Raw genomic sequence first — 23,007 nt, 5'->3', positions numbered from 1 at the left:
CTCTTGATGAAAGTGAAAGAAAAGAGTGAAAACGCTGGCTTTAAACTCAACATTCAGAAAACTAAGATCATGGCATCCAGTCCCATTAGTTCATGGCAAATAGATGGGGAAACAATGGAAACAGTGGCTGACTTTATTTTCTTGGGCTCCAAAATTACTGTGGATGGTGACTGCAGTCATGAAATTAAAAGAAACTTGCTCCTTTGAAGAAAAGCTAAGACCAACCTAGACAGCATATTAAAAAGCAGAAACATTACTTTGCCAACAAAGTTCTGTATAGTCAAACCTATGGTTTTTCCAGTAGTCATGTATGGATGTGAGAGTTGGACTATAAAGAAATCTGAGCACTGAAGAATTCAAACTTTTTTTTTATTTTTTTTTATTGGAGGCTAATTATTTTACAATATTATATTGTTTGGTTTTGCCATACACTGACATGAATCCACCCCGGGTATACATGAGTTCCCCCTCCTGAACCCCCCTCCCACTTCCCTCCTCTCTTTATCCTCCCTCTGGGTCATCCCCGCACACCAGCCCCAAGCATCCTGTAACATGCATCGACCCTGAACTAGTGATTCGTTTCACATATGACAACATACATTTTTCAATGCCATTCTCCCAAATCATCCCACCCTCACCCTTTCCCACAGAGTCCCAAAGACTGTTCTATACATCTGTGTCTCTTTTGCTGTCTCATATAAAGGGTTATCATTTGCACCTTTCTAAATTCCATATATATGTGTTAGTATACTGTATTGGTGTTTTTCTTTCTGGCTTACTTCACTCTGTATAATAGGCTCCAGTTTCATCCACCTCATTAGAACTGATTCAAATGCATTCTTTTGAATGGCTGAGTAATACTCCATTGTATATATGTACCAAAGCTTTCCTATCCATTCGTCTGCAGATGGACATCTAGGTTGCTTCCATGTCCTGGCTATTATAAACAGTGCTGCGATGAACATTGGAGTACATGTGTCTCTTTCAATTCTGGTTTCCTGGGTGTGTATGCCCAGGAGTGCGATTGCTGGATCATATGGCAGTTCCATTTCCAGTTTTTTGAGGAATCTCCACACTCTTCTCCATAGTGGCTGTACTAGTTTGCATTCCCACCAACAGTGTAAGAGGGTTCCCTTCTCTCCACACCCTCTCCAGCATGTATTGCGTGTAGACTTTTGGATAGCAGCCATTCTGACTGGTGTGAAATGGTATCTCATTGTGGTTTTGATTTGCATTTCTCTGATTATGAGGGATGTTGAGCATTTTTTCATGTGTTTGTTAGCCATCTTTATGTCTTCTTTGGAGAACTGTCTGTTTAGTTCTTTGGCCCATTTTTTGAATTCATGCTTTTAAATTGTGGTGTTGGAGAAAACTCTTGAGAGTCCCTTGGACTGCAAGGAGCTCAAACCAATCAATCCTAAAGGAAATCAGTTCTGAAAATATTCATTGGAAGGACTGATGCTAAAGCTGAAACTCCAATACTTTGGCCACCTGATGTGAAGAGCTGACTCACTGGAAAAGACCCTGATGCTGGGAAAGATTGAAGGCAGGAGGAGAAGTGGATGACAGAGGATGAGATGGTTGGATGGCATCACCAACTCGATGGACATGAGTTTGAGTAAGCTCTGGGAGTTGGTGATGGACAAGGAAGTCTGACGTGCTGCAGTCCATGGGTTCACAAAGAGTCAGACATGACTGAGCGACTGAACTGAACTGATATATAGCAGTAACCAACACAATATTGCAAAGCAATTATCCTCCAATTAAAAAATAAATTAATTTAAATAAAAATTTAAAAATAGAAACCTCCCAAGCTTTCCAAAGGCAGATTTCAGTTCAGTTCAGTTCAGTCGCTTAGTCGTGTCCGACTCTCCGCAACCCCATGAATCACAGCACGCCAGGCCTCCCTGTCCATCACCAACTCCCGGAGTTCACTCAAACTCATGTCCACCGAGTCGGTGATGCCATCCAGCCATCTCATTCTCGGTCGTCCCCTTCTCGTCATGTGAAAATGTCTGACAAATCTTCTTTCATAAATATTATCAATTTTATTATATCCTTCATGATTATATTTTGATGTAGTCAGTCTTCTTTTATAGTAATGTTATTTTTCCAAGTATAGAAATAACATATAATTCTCTCATTGTAGAGAATTTGGAAAACAGACAAAGGCACAAGGGAAAAAACAAAAGTAATCCACAATTGTAATATTAATTACTTTCCTTTTATATACTTTGCTAACAAAATGGATCCTAAATGTCATATGTCTTTTCATTTCACTTAACATTATACATTTTCTCATGATAGTAAATGTTTTCAAATAAAGCATTTTAATGACATTCCATCATGATGATCATCTTTGTACACAAAACTCTGTTCAAGCGTTCAAAAATTTTATCAAGTTTCATAACAGTATTATGCTACTAGTTGAAATTAATTGACAAATTTTAGCATTATGTTTTTATGCTCTGCAACAGGTTCTACAAAATGGGATTTATCTTTTTCCAAAACCTGAAAAAACACTTCTTCTAACTATCTGCATTAAGAGTCATTTGGGAGGTGATTAACTATTTAGACTTTCTACTTACATTAAATCAGTTTAGGTAATTTCTTCCTGAAAATTACATATTTTATTGATGGTGGAAAGTCCTTCTCAAGCTGGGCAGATTGTTACTAAATATCGTTTTCCATATTCTTCAAGATTATTTAACTGGGAAGTTATGAGAAGACAAATCAGGTACTTATAGCTTGCAGCAATCATATACAAGAACCTCTCCACCAGCTTATAAAACTCAATGTCTAAAATACCATATGATACCACTTACATGTGGAATCTAAAATAGGGCACAAATGAACTTTTCTTTGAAACAGATGAAGACTCACAGACATAGAGAATAGACTTTGCCAAGGAGGAGGAGGCAAAAAGGGTGGGATAGTTTAGGAGTTTGGGATTATCAGAAGCTTTCTATATATAAACTATCCATTAATGTATAGAATGGATAAACAGCAAGGTCCTGTTGTGTCGCACAGAGAACTATATTCAGTATCCTGTAAAAAATCATAATGGAGAAGAAGATGAAAATATAAATGCTGTTGTTCAGTTGCTAAGTCATGTCCAACTCTTTGCAGCCCTATGGCCTGCAGCACACCATCTCCCATTCTGGAGTTTGCTCAAACTCATATCCACTGAGTCAGTGATGCCATCCAGCCATCTCATCCTGTCATATACGTACAACCGAATCACTCTTCTGACTAACAAATCAATACAACATTGTAAATCAACTATAATTCAGTAAAATAATTTTTTAAAAAACTCAACGTCTGCCTGAAAGTGTATCAACAACAATAATACATTTGTTAAATATTTACTATGCTCCAGATAAAATGCTAAGTGCTTTAGGTATATACTCTGATCTAATCCTTAGTACAACCCCACAGCAAGTAGGTATTATTATTCCCATTTAAGAGATGAGGAAATGAAATGTTGGAGGAGTAATTTATCCAAACTGTAGGTTGTGGCCCTGGTCTAGCACTCAAGTCTGAATAACTCTAAGTCATTTCCTTAACCATTTTATAATACGTCTCCCATCATGAGCCATTTTTCCCTACTGTTCCTTTTGATATGTTTACATATATTAATTATTTCTCTCACTTATTGCAGATGAAAGAATCTAACTGAAAAGGAAGGAAAATGAATTTGACACTATTAGATATAAAAGGCTTTACCACAGTGTTAGAGGGTTAGGCATAGAAAATTCCAGACTTTCCCCAAAACTGAAAATGTTACACATTTCTACAGCATTGTCTTGCCACAATGGAATTCTAAGTGCAAAGTTTGTTCTAGGGTACATTAAATGATATAGCAATTATATTATCACTCAACTTGATATCTTAGAGCCAAGAGATTTGCAGAAGCATGAATTTCTCAGTGTGTGGCTCATTTAAAACATTAATTATCTACAATTTTTAAAGCAAAAGTCAAAATACCTATTATGAGAATGGCCAAACTAGTATCACAACAATCAAACAGTCAGGGGTGGAATTATAGTAGCCACAAGTCAGTGACTAAAATAATTAGAGAATAAGCATTCAGTTAGATCAATTCTTAACACAAATAAAGGAAAGTATCACTACCATTTAGCATCACTTGCATTAACAAAATCCAATTTGGAAAGTAAAACTGTAATTCATTGAGAAGATGCTTTGGCATGAACAACAGGGAGGCAAGAAAGTCATTAACTCATTTAGATCAATTAGGAGCATACTAGCTCCCTAATATGATTTGTCTGTGCCCATTGCAATGAAATCCCCTATAATAATGAAGTAAGCCTAATAAAAGTCTACTTTTGTAGAGGAACAAAGGATCTTTTTAAGGAAAAATAAGAAAATTGAAACATTTGAATCACCCAACAAGTGAAATACAAACAAAAGAAAAACACAGTGGATGGTTGCCTATTCCCTGAGTACCAGACTAAAAACAGCCCTGATATCTTATATCACCAACGAGAAATACAGAAAAAGGAATATACCAACAAGTTACCTCCCATCACACACCTCAACAATTAATCCATGAAGCTCACTTTTGCTTCATATCTTCAAAAAGAAAATCCTATAATGTAGACAATGTTTTCTTAAGGCAACAGGGTCTGCTTGGGTGGTACTATTTTATTCTAAGTCCAATATTTCACCAACTTTCACATAAATATCTGCAAAAGATGCTAGCTATTTCTTATACACTAAACTACTGGTTCTATTTAAAAGTAGAAGTGTGGTGGCACAGATATTACCAATTTATATAAGTACATTCTGGCTATTCAGAAAAACATCTACATCTGCTTTATTGACTACACCAAAGTCTTTGACTGTGTGGATCACAGCAAACTGTGGAGAATTCTTCAAGAGATGGGAATACCAGACCACCTTACCTGCCTCCTAACAAATCTGTATGCAGGTCAAGAAGCAACAGTTAGAACTGGACATGGAACAACAGACTGGTTCAAAATTGGGGAAAGAGTATATCAAGGCTGTATATTGTCACCCTGATTATTTAACTTATATGCAGAGTACATCATGAGAAATGCCCGGCTGGATGAAGCACAAGCTGGAATCAAGATTGGCAGGAGAAATATCAATAATCTCAGATATGCAGAAGACAGCATCCTTATGGCAGAAAATGAAGAACTGAAGAGCCTCTTGATTAAAGTGAAAGAGGAGAGTGAAAAAGTTGGCTTAAAACTCAACATCCAGAAAACTAAGATCATGGCATCCAGTCCCATCACTTCATGGCAAATAGACAGAGAAACAGTGGAAACAGTGACAGACTTTGTTTTCTTGGGCTCCAAAATCACAGAAGATGGTGACTGCAGCCATGAAATTAAGACGCTTGCTCCTTGGAAGAAAAGCTATGACCAACCTAGACAGCATATTAAAAAGCAGAGACATTACTTTGCCAACAAAGGTCCGTCTAGTCAAGGCTATGGTCTTTCCAGTGGTCATGTATGGATGTGAGAGTTGGACTGTGAAGAAAACTGATCGCCGAAGAATTGATGTTTTTGAACTGTGGTGTTGAAGAAGACTCTTGAGAGTCCCTTAGACAGCAAGGAGATCCAACCAGTCCATCCTAGAGAGCAGTCCTGGGTGTTCCTTGGAAGGACTGATGTTGAAGCCGAAACTCCAACACTTTGGCCACCTGATGCGGAGAGCTGACTCATTTGAAAAGACCCTGATGCTGGGAAAGATTGAGCTCAGGAGGAGAAGGAGATGACAGAGGATGAGATGGTTGGATGGCATCACCAACACAATGGACATGGGTTTGGGTGGACTTTGGGTGTTGGTGATGGACAGGGAGGCCTGGTGTGCTGCTATTCCTGGGGTCGCAAAGAGTCAGACATGACCGAGCATCTGAACTGAACTGAACAATAGTTTATGGTCCATCATTAACCACCTAAGCATCCATGCTATTCCTGTAACCAATTACTAAACTCTAGGGATTATGAACGGAGAAGGCAATGGCAAGCCACTCCAGTACTATTGCCTAGAAAATCCCATGGATGGAGGACCCTGGTAGGCTGCAGTCTGTAGGGTCGCTAAGGGTCGGACATGACTGAGCGACTTCACTTTCACTTTCACACATTGGAGAAGGAAATGGCAACCCACTCCAGTGTTCTTGCCTGGAGAATCCCAGGGACAGGGGAGCCTGGTGGGCTTCCGTCTATGGGGTCACACAGAGTTGGACACGACTGAAGTGACTTAGCATAGCAGGGATTATGAAATCCTTATTATCAAAACAACATGAAGAATTTGGATATTCAAAATAAGATCAATGCTTACAGCAGGGCTTTTCAGTAGGTCTAGTGAAGGTGAATTTTCTAGAAGCCACTGATTCCTGCCAACTTCCATTTGCTTTAATATCTCCACTATTCTCTGTGAGCCTCTGTTGTACCACGACCAGTCATAAAACCCAGAAAAAACATTTTTATTTGATGGTGTTAATTTGTGATTCAGCTGCTGCTTTTATGGGCAACTCTACCTCATACAGCAGCAGAAAATCATTCATACATACCTTTGACCTGAATTAACAGGTATGAGCTGTAAGAAAGCCATTCTATATTATTATAATGAAAGGAAATTATTATAATTCCAACTCTAAACACTCTTGTTTCTAACAAATGCTCTTTAACGATAGTTGATGAGTCTCTCAAGTAACATCAGGTGTTAATAAAGCTAATCTACAATAAGAAGGAAATATCCTATGATAAGCGTAAAAGTCCTTGATATACCTCAAATTTGTTGGTAAATTATTCAAATGAGAAAAATATCAGAGAGAAGAAAAGCTAGTTCAAGTAATAACTGTTGAAAGAGTAACATACGAATCGATGTCTGGCCAGAATTCTATCTCAATGGAAACAAGCGTTTTAGTGATGGTAATCATCCCCGTGATATTCAGTATGAAGTCCAAAGAAACTCAACTTGTTTTATTTATTCAGGCAAAGAACAAGTAAATTCACAATTAACTGTTTGCTTGAATCTTATTTAAAAGTTTTGAAGTCATGGATGAGGTTTTGAAGTTTTAAATGTACCTATTTAATTTTATGCTTGGTATGAAGCCGGCTGTAATTTTCACAGGATATTAACCATAATTACTTCTGCAGCATATCAGCACTCAGTCATTTCTTTGCCTCTCAGGTCTAGAGGAATCTTGGTTGGTTCTGTAGAATTAGTCATCCCTCTAAATACTACCTGAAACTGAGTGATCTAATACCCAAGAGTCAGAGGAGAAACTATCTGGGTGTCAAAAACACTGTAGTTGTCAAGGGGCTATGCTTAGTGGGATCTCTGATGAGCTCAAAATCTGTAGACAAGTCAGAATGGATACAGCGAAAGTATAACAAATACCTGATCTGCTATTTAGGGTCACATGGGGGAAGATAGACTCAGGGAAAAATCAAGGCAGGTAATGCCACATACTGGACAGCCAAGGTAAATGTACTAAATTGCCTAATAAATTCTGCCATATTGGACAAGAAGGTAGTGGAGAGTATCTAGTCAATGAAATAAGCATTAGATCACCTGGAGGAATCTTTCTGGAATCTAATTAATTTATTTTTAAAGATTAAGCCAAGATTATTAACAATGTTTATCAAGAAAATCAAAAAAAGAGCCACAGACATACTTCTTGGACTTCTAGAATGATCACTCTTGAAAATGCCACCTCTCTATTTCAGTCAGCGTAACTTCCCACTCAGAATTTCTTTGCACCTCATTTCAATAGGAATTCAATAAACATATCCGAATTACAAATGAATATGTAATCATGGAAGGAACATGATTGATTTAATTTTTAAATCACCACAGTTACAAATAGTCTTACTTTCAGTTTAATATTGAGGGAAGCCTCACAAATATTCCCTACTCATCAACTCAAAAGTTAATATGTTGAAATTGACTACTCATGTATACAAAAGAACTGAGTAGGGAATATGTTCAGGGAATTTATAATCATCTCTATAAACTCACCCCTTTGGCATATAAATTAAGAATATGAGTCCACAAATAAGCCTTCTGAAGCAATATAACTACCAATTCATTTCTCAGAACTCAAGTATCTTAGTCTTAAAATGGTTAATGATAAGATTCCATGCTCCATGAAACTTCAATTGCTAATGACATTTTCAAACAGTAAATGGCATGCAGTGTATCTGATAACAAGCAGTTGCTTTTTTTAATTTGTTGCATCCTATTAAAAACAAGCCTGAAGAACACAGCAATCACTCCTTAATAGTCTACTGAAACATAAACAAATAATGACTCCAGAAGCAATATACCCAAAGCCCAAGTCAAAACAACTAAACCATGAAATCACTTCAACCCAAAGAAGCATTGAAGGATTTCTAAGGCCAGTCTTTTTTCTCCAAAAAATGGTCAGGACCTTTCTTTCCTTAATCTTTTTTTTTCCAGTCAAACTAGCAAGAAATTATTATGCCAGTGACTATAAAAAATCTGGACTTATTATTAATACTAATATTTTTTAACCTAAAACTATTAAAATCCTTTAGCATATGGTTTCTAACCTAAAATCTGTTACTTTATACTTCTTGGCCTGACCTCTGTGTATCTGCTCCCTTACTTAGGCCAATAAGAGCAGTTAATTAGGTCTATAACCTTGTCCTCCTAGTTTTGATCCCCTCCACATCTTTCATCAGTTGAGTGATTCAGAACATTGCTCTGGTAAAGTATTAACAGGATCAATTTTGCAGAGAGTTCAGGACAAATTCAAAACTAGTTTCAAATACTATGTTTGCCACTAACCAAAATATGTACCCTAGAGAAAGTTATTTAATTTCTTTGTACCTGTCTCTTTATCTTTAAAATGGGGATATTCTTTACCTACCTTGGAGGCGGCTGAGGATTAGGTGAGGTGATACATTTCCTGCGGTTGGACACTCAGTAGGCACTCAACATATATTTGTTGAAATTTCGCATCAATAATTACTTTTTTGTTGTTGTTTAGTTACTAAGTTGTGTCTGACTTTTGTGACTCCATGGACTGTAGCCCACCAGGCTTCTCTGTCCATGGAATTCTCCAGGCAAGAATACTGGAGTGGGTTGCTGTTTCCTTCTCCAGGGGATCTTCCCAACCCAGAGATCGAACCCACATCTCCTGCATTGGCAGGTAGATTCTTTACCACTGAACCACCAGGAAAGTCCAATTACTTTTTTAGTGTTTGATATATATCAGGCTCCATGATGAATGCTGGGGGTAAAACTATGAGAACGACATAAACAATCCCACCCCCAAGAAGCTGATATTCAAATAGGAAATACAAAATAAAAGCAAATTAAGAAAATAATCACAAATAACAATGTGTTGTGATGGAAACAAACAAGGGCTGAGATCAAGAATACAGAGAATAAGGGGAACGGAGAAAATCAAAAAAGCCTTTTCCAAAGAATTGGCCTTTAACAACAGAAAGATGACAAGGACCAAGCTGTGCAAGGAGGAGAAAGGGTGTTCGAGGCAGAGAAAACGGCAAGTGAAAAATATCTGAGAAAGGTAAGAGCACAAAGGTCAAAAGAAAGTTCAACATAACCAGAGCACAGAGCTGAGGGAGTCAGCAGGGCGGGTAACGCTTTAGAGGGCACAGTAAGGAGCTTGAAAGGGAGTTCTGTCATCCTATTAACATGTCATTTGCCGGTGTCTCAGCAGGGGGTCATGTGCTAGCTCAGGTCAGCCTCCCAAGTATAGAAGCAAGGATTCCCCCACATGTCACCAGGTGTTCAAGAGTCCATTTCACTATTCTAAAGCTTATGTGTAATTTTTAAAAAAGAGTCTGGTTCAACACATGCATACAGGGGTTACACAAGCATTCAGACAATAATAACAGGGTTTCCAGGGTGACAGTGATGGGCTGTAACTGCATAGTAGTTACAGGTGTTCCCTTTTCTCACCCATTCATACGCTTTCTGTATGTCCTATATGACATTTAAAAATAAAATTATAGATCTAGGGTAAAAAAAAAGATGGTTAAGTCTCAAAAACGTAACATTAAATGAAAAACATCAGTTGCAAAAGGGCACAGTCAGTGTGATACACCTGGAGTTAATTGTAAGAACACAAAGAGCAACGCTACATGTTGTTTATGGTTATATACATACACATTAAATGTATGAAAACTGGAAAGAAGAACCTGGAAATAGGGCCATCAGAGTAATAAGCCAGATGTTCCCGCTGATGAGGTAACACTCCTGCAGGACAACCAGCAATTCTGCTGACAGACAAAACCTTCACTGAACACTGATGATAGAAACAAATAGGGGATGGGAAGAACTGGCTCTATGAAGGCTGGTGCTCTCTGGTCAATGATTCAAGCTTCCTCACAGGTCTGGAGTGCTCAGACACCACTCCTCACTATGGGTCTGTCTCCCTCTGTGCCATGATGAAAGATCGGGACTCTCAAAGAATTTTGTTCCTATTGGTCTAAACACTCCATCTAACCATAATGTGGCTGCAGGAAAGCAAAGTCCCATCCTCCTAAGTTTGGGCCCCTAAGACACTTCTCTCTCTCTGCCCTTCACACACACACTTTAGCCCATAGCCTTTAGTCTACCCCTACGAAATTTCTTCATTCCCCTCCGCGCTTTAGTCTACACCTGTGAAAGTTCTTTGTCTTGCCTCTGTCCCCCTAGTTCTTTCACAGTAGATGCTGTGAAACTTTTAGTAGAAGCTGAGTCATTCAAAAAGTAGTGCCCCATCCTTCCAAGAAAGAAAAGAGCTTAATGTCAAACCTTTTCTGAGAAGAAAAAAAAAAATGAGGCGCCGACACTTTCATTTTAAAGGAATCTGAACACTCATGTCCTGCAGTAAACCTCTTCAGAGCACCTTCATTACCAGTCAGCAAAGAGCCTGCTGGAGCAACCACGGAGAAATGACGTGTGGATAAAATAGGCAGCAATGAAACTGGAAAGAAGTAGACATTTTCAGTAAGTACTTTTTGGAATTGAAATGACTTGCTGCTGAATTTGACAAAGTAAAAGAGCAATGAGGTGAATTATGGTGCCATTTCCTATCACAGAAAATTAAGGAAAGTAAGACTTTTAAGAAAAGTCTAATGTTTCATGCCAGACATGTTAAGGTTTTGACACACTTGGTAGAGATGTCAAGGGAACAGTTGAATATCTGAGGGTAGAGCTCCGAGATAGGTCCATCCTGGTGATATTGATTTGGGGGTTGAAAATATAAAGATGTTCAAAGGCACAGGGACAGATGAGTCACCTAAGAAGAGGTAAAGCAGGGGACAGGCCCAAGCCCTGAAGAACACCGTGGGTGGAGGTCAGATTCCCCGGTAGCTCAGCTGGTAAAGAATTCACCTTCAGCGCAGGAGACCCCAGTTCAATCCTTGGGTTGGGAAGATCCCCTGGCAAAGAGACAGGCTACCTACTCCAGTATTCTTGGGCTTCCCTGGTGGCTCAGATGGTAAAGAATCCACCTGCCATGCAGGAGATCTGGATTTAATCCCTGGGTTGGGAAGATCCTCTGGAGAAGGGCATGGCAACCCACTCCAGTATTCTTCCTTGGAGAATCCCCATGGACATACGAGCCTGGTGGGCTACAGTCCATGGGGTCATAAAGAGTTGGACACGACTGCACAACTAAGCACAGCACCACACATGCTAAAAACACAAAGGCCTAGACAATCACGTGTGTTATTCCCATCATTTATTTGGACAAAACTAAAGAGTCTGACATTTAAAGCCCAAAATTCTTGCTGTTTTCATCATAAAAATACTCATCATTTTTTTTCATTAAAAGTTTATTTGAGGAGTTCTATTTTAAATATAAGACATATAAGGTTATGTTAGCTTTACAAATAATTTATTTTTGATCAATACATGAAATTTTATACATTGTAAGTAGAAATACAGTAAATATTATTTTTAAACAATATCAAATATTTTTAATTTCACATATTAATAGATTTCCAAGTTCAATCTCAAAAATACATCTTAAAGTATAAGATATGATTTTTATAAAAGAGAAAAGAACATTTCTTTTCAAAAAAATAGAATATTTTACCTGTATATAGTCAATGCTGTATGCATGGCACAAACAACTCAAAATATAAAATGTTTACTTAAAACTATCCTTCAGAAATTTTTTTAATTTTTTTTCTATAGCTTGAAAACATTTATGACTGTACATAAGTGTCATGGAGATGTAATGCCTCCAATGAAATAAAGATGTCATATTCAACTTTTGCATACCCTTCTAGCAGATAATAACCATGAGTCATTTCTTGGAACTAGGTTTTCAGGTAACAGGTAGGGACAGGCTGTGCCACTGGCACACTTCACAATCTGAGAAACATTTTATAATTGTGATAAATTACTCTGATAGTGCTTTCAATCTGTGTCAAGAAGATAATAAAAGTACATTTTACACAGAGCACTAATACTTGGGACTGTGAGTTGAATAGCATCTTCTCTTTACTCACCCACAGCTTGAATAAAATACTCACCTGTCCTTTTAATCTATTACTTCCTCCAGAATCACAGCATACTATTAGTATCCATATTTTTCAGCTGTATCACAGAGCTAAATCATATGATCATTCTTTTACATCTTTGGTGGATAATTGTGCTCCATTAGAAGAACCATTATTTTGAAAACACCATTTGCAGATGAAATTCATTTTGCTACTATGCTAGGGAGGCAATAACTGAAGGAAACAGGAAGCCCTCTCTGGACTTGTTGGAGGTCTAGCAACAACACGGAGCTAAATAAAGTGTGCCTCACTTGGAAAATGTCTACTTGTTAAAGGTGTGGGGGAACACTGCAAATTAAACATTATTTGGAAAAATTCTCTCTATTTAGCTAAATATATGTCACATTAGATTATTGGCTATAGCAGTTCCAAAAAGAGGTTAACTGATTAAATCTTTTATAATTGAATTCTTAAAGAGTTTCACATGGTATAATTATATAACTGTGTTTCTGAAACATCACAGAAACCCAAAATGTACTCATTTGTAATCATCAGAATGTGTAGACCTGGTCAGAGCCAAGCTATGCTCAAGAACCCAAAGTTCAAACATCCTTTGATTTTCTCCACAGGGAAAAAAATAATGGAGTGGGCTCTTAGTGGCCATGGAAAGGTGCTGTTTTGTGTGAAAGGAAAACAAGAATGAAATAAATAAAACAAGGATCAAAATTTTAAAAAGAATAAAACAATCATCCTCCACTAGCAAAAAAAAAAGTTCTTTGGGAAAAAACAATAGAGTTCTGAAAATGTTTAGTGGTTCCCAGAAACATGGCTCAGTTTAGAAAATGTCTGCGTCATTGTAGCAGTAGAAGGGTAGCCCCAACTTGTAGACTAGTGAGACCTGAAAACCTATTTTTTTTAATGCACTGGGAATTTTACCAAAGGCACAAAAAGAGATATATTTTCAGGTAAGAGAACAAAATGACATAAAGAAACTGACCTTGTTATCAGTTTAGCAGTAGAGGTGAGAGAGAACATTTCAAGGCAAAAACCTATTACTAGGAAAGCACCTGTGCCCAGCTAAGACCCTTAATGATAAATGTTCATCTAACGTTAACAAGCAAGTTACAGTTGCAATTGTACATGACTGTCAGTACCTTACACATCAAAATTCTAGAGAGATCATGGTAAGGACAACCACTTTGTAAATATGAGATTCCATAAATCACAGGGAATTTGCTCCAAGTGTCAGCATTTATCCATACCCAAAAGGGAAAGAGAACCAGACAGCATCAATAATAAACAATGCTTCATCATTTCAAATCTAACATCTAGTGCCAAAAAATTTGTTTTGTTTAAACTGAAATATTTCTGTGAGCCTCCTAAGTCATCCAATAACTTTCCTATCCCTAAAAATATCAGCTCTTTTATAGTATGTTCTACGAGAAATGGTATTAAGAATTAACAGGTACCTGGGAACCTCCAAAAGAAATTCAGTAAACAAGTAGCAACAAATTACTTCAGTCTTGGCACCTATTTCCAAATGATGGGCAAGGGCAATAAGATAATCCACTTCCTATAAACTATTTTTGTTACATGTTAATGACAAACAGTTTCTGTGAAGGTTTCAGATCAATGAGACAAAGAATATCAAGCTTCAAAGAATTAAATGTATGTGAAAAAGAGGGTGGAAGGCAGTAAAACTGAAGTTGCACCAGAAAACAAGTTATCTAAGCATTAACCCAGCATGAAAAGGGAACTACTTCTGATTTCCTAGAATATACCTCACACAGGTTATTATTTCCGATTACTACGGCAGCATGCAGCATTTTCCATCTAACACTTTAGAAAAATGCTTGGTCACACCATGCTCTGCCTTATTAAATGATCTATGTTGAAACCATTCATTTCCATTTCCCTGACATCTGTAAAATGTCAAGTAACAGTGATAAGACAGTCATTTACCCTCAATTTTCTCAATAATGTAAGGTTTTAGAGAGAGTGCATTAGAACTCCAAAATAATAGAATAATATATTTTTCTCAACTTTCCCTTCCTCCTGCATTTTCATTTGGGGGAAATCTGTTCTGATAGCATCTCCTTTAAAGTTCAGGAGGCTTAAAAGTTTTGCTCTTTAACCACCCCCAAAAATGTCCTCAAACACAGCTATTTTCTGAGTAAACATCTTTCAAAAGAAAAGTTCTACAAAGACTATAAAAAACTTTCTCTGGAAAGCTTATAAAGGGTAACATAAGAGTAGGTATGAGTGGAAAAGAAATAATGTTGTAAGAACTGCTAAAAAAAATCAAATATTAGTGTTTTCTAACCTATCTTCTTCTTTTTCACCTTCTATACATGTAAACACATATACAACACAATACATTTCAACAAGTTTAAGAATCAAGAAAGCAATTACAAAGAAGCAAAAAATAAAAGTTAATCAATCCTTATTTTAATAAAGACAGAAAGTAGGCCATAGACTTTAACAGGCTGTAGGAATCTTCCTCCCCTTACTCAGCAGGTTTAAAAACATATAAATATGTCACTAGACATCTAGTAGGCATAATTCACATTTCATGTTCTGAACCCATCCTGTTCAAACTAGTATAACAAAATGAAGACCCTATGAGGCAAACTATACTGCAATCCTAGGTCTTACTGCATTAAGATCTTGCAAAAGAACTACAAAGCTATTGCAATCAACTTTTATGTGAAAAACAAAAGACGACTGTCAATGGGAAACAAAATAATCCAGAAATACTCTCTAAAACTAACTTTTAAAAAACTTTTGAATGAATATTAAAATTGGTTACATTTGAGGTAATTTATCTTAAGCATACTACATATACAACTGCATTTAAAAAGTGCCCAAAAATCAAGACTATATTTCAGAAGAATGTATTCATACACATAAAATCAAGCCAGAGTCCATAACAGTGTCTGAAGGCAGATCTTCCTTTTTCCTTAAGGAACAATGGTTCATTCTTCCAGAGTTGATCATTCACATCATAATCATTCTTGTTTGGCATCGCCAATGACCCCCCAAACATCAAAGACAAATTCATCTGGGAACGCAAAGTCTCCAAGAGTTTCATCAAGTGCCACAGCAAATTCATCTGGATTACCTTTGTCCTTTCCAGCTTCAAACATCGTAGTAGCTATCAAAAATAATTTTTAAAAATTAATGATACATGAAACAGCATCAGAGGACTGAGAAAAATAGCAACAGGAAAAGCATTTTCTAAAAGTTACACAGATACATATATACATACTTCTAGCACAAATTAAAATAAGATGCTATCATCACATATCAAGTTAGCAAAGATGTTTTAAACCATCTTATCTTCTGCACCCAGGTTTGCAGCTGCTACCCCTGACCTCTCCTCTGTCTTAAAGTCCATCAGGTAGGAACTTCTGGTGTTCCTGTGGGTGGAGCAAGAGTTCCTGAAAGAAAACCCTGTGGCTAACCCAGACAGGAAACCCAGAGTACACCCTTCCCCACCTACCCATAGTCACTAGCTTTTTCTGTCCCCTCTGCCAGTCCCCCACCCACAACTATGAAAAAAGACAAAGAATAACAGTTTGTAATGGAGCAATCAAGCTGGAGAGAAGCGGGGAAATCTGTCTACTCATGGAATTGAGGTAGCTCTTTTTGAGTCCATTTCCAGTTTGGGTTAGAAAGTAAAGATGGTGCCCTTGTTCTGTTTTTCTAATGAGTTGCCTGGACATATTTTATGTCTGGGAAACCAGTATCTTCAGGAGTAAACATTCCCATGAGACCTGCACCACCTGGCCAGGGACTCCATAAGACTCAGCTGGCTTTTTGTAATTTCTCTAACGCACTAGCTACCAGAAGATGCGATTTGGGACTTGGGTGAAAAACTGCTGGGTGAAGGGAAATACCAAAGCCCAGCCTCTTTTTTCCCCCAGGTTAATGTTTATATATGTATACATATATATATGTTTATATATATATGTTTATATATATATGTATATATATATATGGTTGTGCCGGATCTTTATTGCTACACACAGACTTCCTCTAGTTGGGTAAACAGGGGCTACTCTTCATTGTGATAAGCAGGCTTCTCATTGCAGTGGCTTCTCTTGTTATAGAGCATGGACTCTAGGCACACGGGTTTCAGTAGTTGCAGCATGCAGGCTCACTAGCTACGGCTCATGGGTTTAGTTGCTCCATGGCATGTGGAATCTTTCCAGACCGGAGATCACACTTGTGTCCCCAGCATTGGTGGGCAGATTCTTATTCGCTGTACCACCAGGGCAGTCCTCAGGTTAAGGTTAAACAAACCAAAGGTTGTATGATTTCTACAAATGAGCCAAGAGGGTGGTCCTTCCAGTTAAAATCCACTAGGTCTCTTAAGGACGTTTAAGAACTGTTCCTCATCTCAAACATTTCAGTACTAACACGGGTAGGCTAGGGGGAAGGGAAGAGATGTGGCCCATAGAGGAGCACCATAATCAGAACAGAAGTGGGATATGGATGGTGTGACCTAGGGCAGGGGTCAAAGTCCTCATTAAGTAAGAAGGGCTTCCTCTTGGACAGCCTGGTATAGGGTGGAGTCCAGGTGTGGTAAGGGGGGCATGGGGGAGGGGAGAAGAAGACAGCAGCCACACTGATGAGAGACTGGCTGTATACATGGGCACAGATCACATAAGTGTATAAACATTGAATAATGGGAACCAAGTTTTGTCACTGTCAGAGAAAGATTAACAAAAAAAGGAGAAAACTAGAATGAACCCTGATAAATTAGAATTGTAGAGATCAGTGAAATATGTATTTTTAGAGAGAGATGAAAAACTATAGAGGTAAAGACATGAACACACACATTTCCTAATCCACTGGGAGGGCCTGGGAGAAACGACATCCCAATAGCAATGAGCAGACAAAACACCTAGATCTTAGATGTTAAATATCATTCTCCACTAAAAAGAATCAGAGTTCCTCAGAGAAATGGCTGATTCCAGGGCTGGAGTAGGCAAGTACAATATGAACCAAGAATATCTCCCCCAGAAAGTAATGTCTCCCAAAAAATAGTGGGAACATGTGAAAAGAAACAGAAATCAGAATGGAAGAATTCCCATTGACCCAATGAGGGATGATCTGAGCATCAGAATTAGTGATGGTCATAGATTATAATCTGATTGAACAAAACAGGAAACCAAGAATCCATGATGAAATGATTGGTTGATTGATAGATGGACGAAAGGTTGGTTGGTTGATTCACAAGGAACAGAATATTTACATAGTTTCAAAATATGTCCTCACCAAATACTTATTATGAAGAGGATAACTTTACAGTGGAGAAGCTTAGCAGATACCACTTAAAGAAGTCATCAACATAACATCATAAACAGAACAAATCAAAGTCCTGTGCCTCCAGGTAAAATATAATGAAAAGAACACAGCACTACATTTGTGATATTTCTGCCAGAGGTGCAACCTGAATGCTATTATGAAAAAATAATTCAAAACTGAGGCACATTCTACAAAATAACCAACTTGTACCCCCCAAAAGTGTGAAGGTCATAAAAATCAAGTCTGGGAAACTGTTCCAAATTGACACAAGGAAAAATTACACAGGATTTTGAACGTGCTCTTTTGCTGTAATGAATATTAAGGTACTTGGTAAAATAAAAACAGGATATGATTATATGTTAGTATCAATGTTAATTTCATGATTTGGATAGTTATTTTAGGGTTCAGTTCAGTTCAGTTCAATCGCTCAGTCGTGTCCGACTCTTTGCGACCCCATGAATCTCAGCACGCCAGGCCTCCCTGTCCATCACCAACTCCCGGAGTAGACAGGAGAATACCTTTGCTTACAGGAAATGCACACTAAAGTATTTGGGGGCAATAGTATATTGTTCATTTATTCTCAAATAGTTCAAGAGAAAAAAATTTGTACTGGATAACATTTCTGTAAGTTTTGAGATTGCCTCAAAAAATATTTTAAGCAATAAAAAGTGAGGGAAAATTGAATCTCTTCCCTTCATCATCCCCCCGTCTCTCACCTTGCCCCAGGCTTCAACCATGACCCCAAAGCTTCTCCATTTACCATTAACTTAGAAATACACACTTCAAAAGGGAAGGAGGTCCAGCTGCAGTCAGATCTGTTCCAACCCAAGGGCCCTGCCAAGTTTCTTAAAACTTTTATGTGTTTTTAATGTACGCCAAGGCTGGCCAGGATATAGTGAAGCAAACACCCAAATATACTGGTGTGGACCTTGGTATTAATAAATTTGGCTTTTGAAAAAACAATTTGACAAGTATCTATCTTTTAAAATGTTCACATCCTTTGATCTATTATTACTATTTCCACTTCTGAGAATCTGTACGTTTTCTTCTAGTTTACTAAGATAAAATTGACATACATTCCTGTACAGGTTTAAGGTACCCAGCATAAAGATTTCACTTGTATACATCATGAAATGATGACAACAGTAAGTTTAGTGAACATCCATCATCTCACATAGATACCAAAAAGTGTTTTTTCCCTTGTAATGAGAGCTCTTAGGTTTTACCCTCTTAACTTTCATAAACATCCTTGGGCAGTGTTAACTAAAGTCAGCATGTGTGCATTCCTAGTACTTACTTATCTTACAACTCAAAGCTTGTATCTTTTAACTACCCTAAGTCAATTCTCCCTCCTCTTACCTTCCACCTCTGGTGGCTACAGATCTGATCTTTTTCCACGAGCTTAGTTTTTGGTGTTTGGTTTTGTCTTCAGATTCCACATATAAGTGAGATCATACAGTGTTTTTCTTTCTCTGACTTATTTCACTTAGCATGCCTTCAGGTTTCATCCATGTTGTCACAAATGGCAGGATTTCCTTTCTATGGCTGATTAATATTCCACTGTATATATACCTCAACTTCTTCATTCACCTGCCCATAGGTACTTGGGTTATTTCCTAAGTCTATTTTCTTAGACTTTTGTGAATAATGCTGCTACAAACACAGGGTACAGATATCTCTTCAACATAGTATCTTCATTTCCTTCACACAAGAGAATCTATACTTTTAAAAAAAAATCTTAAAAATAGAAAGGAATTTAGCATTAATATTTTGTTTTAAAAAAACCTAAGATATAGAATCATTTTTTATTCAATAAGACACAGGATCATGAAGTCACCTTTAGCATGATGAAATAAATTACATGAAATATTTTGAAGTAATTTTAAACAATGTTTATAACTTTTCAATAATGTGAGGAAATATTTTTGTTTTAATATTTACTGAAAAATGAGTACAAAAATTTTATATTATAATCACACTATATTTTTACAAAAATTTCTACATAGCATGGGTAAAAGGAGAAGTGTACGTTAAAGCAGTTGTAATAAAAATATTGTTAGAATCTAGGCGATTGCTATGAAGTACTATTTAAAAAGTCTTTAACCATACTGTATGTTTGAAAATCACCATTATAAAATATTAGGGAAAGAGACCTCTACACAGACAATGGAAGGAAATTTAAAATACAGTAGATAAATCCAAACTGGAGAGAAAGTTTTTGAGTTTTTTTAAGCTATGGCCTATTCGATGCAGTAAAACTATATGTGCTCATAGGTACCAACTGTATTTCAGAAATTATTTCCTATGCCACTGAGAAACACTCTAATGTCTACAAGGAATGCTGCTCTTTCAACAGTATCACAGTCAAGAAAGGAGGAAAGCGGCCCTCAGAGTGCATTTCCACACAGTGAGAACCAAGTGCTCAGGAAACAGACTCTTGATATTCCCTGTTCACCTGGCTGTGTCCCTTTGCTCCTTAGGTAGTCTTGCCTTGGGTCTTAACCGCAACACTAGCTTCACCATGGCTGGCTGCAGAGAAGTCCCAAAGCTTTGCTTCCATCTCTGACTTCTCTCACAAGTTTACAATATTCCTTTCTGAATAAGGGGTGCACAAGTCTTCTAACTTGTGTTCTGTTACATCTCAACCAGCATGTCAGGAAACCAAATGACTTCTCTATGAATGAACCGCTACTCCTCTGTTGCTACCAGTGTCATTAGCAGTGCAATCATTCTCCCTATTCCTTTCTCGTCTTGCTTGTGTACCAAACACTGCCTCCCCTTGATTCTATTTCTGCAACCTCTCTAATCTTCACTCCATTCTCACTGCCACCATACTATTTCCTTTTATGCTATATATATATCTATATATATATATATGTATATATGTGTATATATAATAAATACACACACACACATTGAAGGCTTGTTTTATTCCAGGCTTTGGGCTAAGGATTTAGCAAATAAAAATCTTCTTTTACCCTTGTGACAGTCCTAAAAGGTAGATGTCACCACCGCTTCCCATCTCAGTTTTCTGTTGCTGCTCAGTAAACCACCCCCAACCTTTGTGGCTCACGGTTCTGTGGGTTGACTGTGCTCAGCTGGGTGGTTCTCCCTTGGGGTCTCCCATGTTGCTGCCATCAGCACCAGGAGCTGGAGTCATATGAAGCCTCATCTGGCTTCTTCACTGACATGTCAGCTGGGGACTGGTGAGCATCTCTCTACCCTGGCTTTTGTTGAAGTTATACCACGCTATTTCTTTAATCTCTGAGTCTAGTCATAAACCATCTCTCAGAGGCACATTAGATTTCTCTTCCTAAAGGATAGCTCTGATCCTTTTAGGTAATAAGACGAAAGGACCAGGAAGCTCCTCTCCACCTCTGGACTGTGTAATTCACATATATGAAAATATACCTTTGGTCACAGGTACAATCTTAAAAACTCTACACCCTAGTCTGGTACTCTGATCTGAAGTACCCCCACCTCCCAAAAGGCTTACTCCTTTGCACTAATGCTGTACCTTAGAAATCTGACAACTCAAAAAAACCATCTTTCCTCTCCTTCCTACCTTTGCCCAGGACAGCCTCCTCCTAATCCCCTCTCCACCATTAAACTCTTTTGTCTCCCTCAAGGCTCCTTCCTCCATGAAATTCTGGGTCCCCAACTGGTGGAAGTGATATCTGCATTCCCTAAAGCCTTCTGCCTTCAAAGTGCTATCATACTTGAATATGTAAACATATTGCCTGAGATCTTGGCAAAATGCAGATACCGCTTCAGTAGTTCTGCAGTAAGGTCTGAGATTCTGCATTTCCAATCACCCTCAGGTAATGCCAGTCCCTGGACCACACTTTGAGGAATAAGGTCTTATAGATCATATTCAGGAGAAGGCAATGGCACCCCACTCCAGTAATCTTGCCTGGAGAATCCCATGGACGGAGGAGCCTGGTAGGCTACAGTCCATGGGGTTGCTAAGAGTCAGACATGACTGAGCGACTTCACTTTCACTTTTCACTTTCATGCAATGGAGAAGAAAATGGCAACCCACTCCAGTGTTCTTGCCTGGAGAATCCCAAGGACAGAGGAGCCTGTCGGGCTGCTGTCTATGGGGTCGCAAAGAGTCGGACACGACTGACGCAACTTAGTAACAGCAGTAGCAGCTGCTAGTATTTTCATCTACCTATCACCCCTACTAAAAAAATAAACTCCCAACTGATCTTGAATAGTTTAGTCAGTCTTTTATGCCCAGGGGAACTAGTTTGGAATCTTATATACAGTATGTGCTGGTAGATGGGTAAGTACAGAAAGAATCCTTGTAATTATACTTAAAGAATTTTTGCACCTGCACAGTTAGCATGCACTCAAGAAAGTGAGGCCCAGAACTCTGATCCTGTAGCCAGGATGTGAAAGAACAGCCAAAACTTAAAATATTGCAAAAGTAGGGTTCAAGTTCAGAATTTTGTTTAGGCTACAATGCTAAATATTTCTCATGGGCCTACAGACAGCCTTTATTGAGACAGTTACCTGAAGATCATACTGACATCTGGGTGATATGCAATCTCTTTAAGGAAGAAATAAGATGTGCACAAATAAAAGATATAAGGGGGAGGGGACATTCATTTACCTATGATTGACTCATGCTGATATTTGGCAGAAACAAACACAATATTGTAAAACAATTATCCTCCAATTAAAAATAAATAAATTTCAATAAAGCAAAAGATATAAGGAAATCTATGGACCACTCAGAAGCAGAAAATAATGGTGCATATGATTATTGCTCTTAAATGCTGGAGGAAACAACGACCAGGATCAGATGTTCGCGGATGGACACTGAATCAATCAGTCTCTCCCCCACCCCACCTCTCTCTCTCGCTCACACACACACACACCCACCCACACAAGCTAAAACAACTTGCTACATGGTTCTGGTACCTCAAGAAGTTCAGCAGCACTGTCTAGTGCCCTGAGCTCAGGAACCTGGACCTGATCTACCCTGCCTTGCAATCTCTGGTTTGTGTTCCTTAGTCACAAAATGAAAAAAAAAAAAAAGAAAATGGTTTAAAATGCCCAAACAACAACCGTAAAGTCCAAACTGTACAATCTCACTATGTTGGCACAGCAGAAAGAAAAACTCCCATCCTAAATACAGCCCCAGAGTTGACCAGACCCACTACATGTTTCTACCTTTACTACCACTACCATTATTACTAGCAAT

The 23,007-nt window shown here is 38.0% G+C and overlaps 1 protein-coding gene across 2 annotated transcripts in view; it reads right to left on the bottom strand.

The window, feature by feature from the left end:
- Positions 1-11,843: 11,843 nt before the first annotated feature.
- The window catches only part of GIPC2 (GIPC PDZ domain containing family member 2), a 106,520-nt gene continuing 95,356 nt past the window's right edge, over positions 11,844-23,007 (bottom strand). The window contains exon 5 of one of the 2 annotated variants that reach the window (XM_088835424.1): positions 11,844-15,636. In XM_088835424.1, the coding sequence (XP_088691550.1) occupies positions 15,491-15,636 (146 nt within the window). In that variant the 3' untranslated portion in view covers positions 11,844-15,490. The remainder of the gene's footprint in view (positions 15,637-23,007) is intronic. The other variant, XM_055401326.2, reaches the window with a different exon arrangement.

The sequence above is a fragment of the Moschus berezovskii genome, chromosome 4, assembly GCF_049115385.1.
Source record: "Moschus berezovskii isolate FMDL1 chromosome 4, NW_MosBer_1.0, whole genome shotgun sequence".
Classification (NCBI taxonomy): domain Eukaryota; kingdom Metazoa; phylum Chordata; class Mammalia; order Artiodactyla; family Moschidae; genus Moschus; species Moschus berezovskii.
The sequence above is the reverse complement of the archived record's forward strand: the minus strand, read 5'-3'. Positions and strand labels throughout refer to the sequence as shown.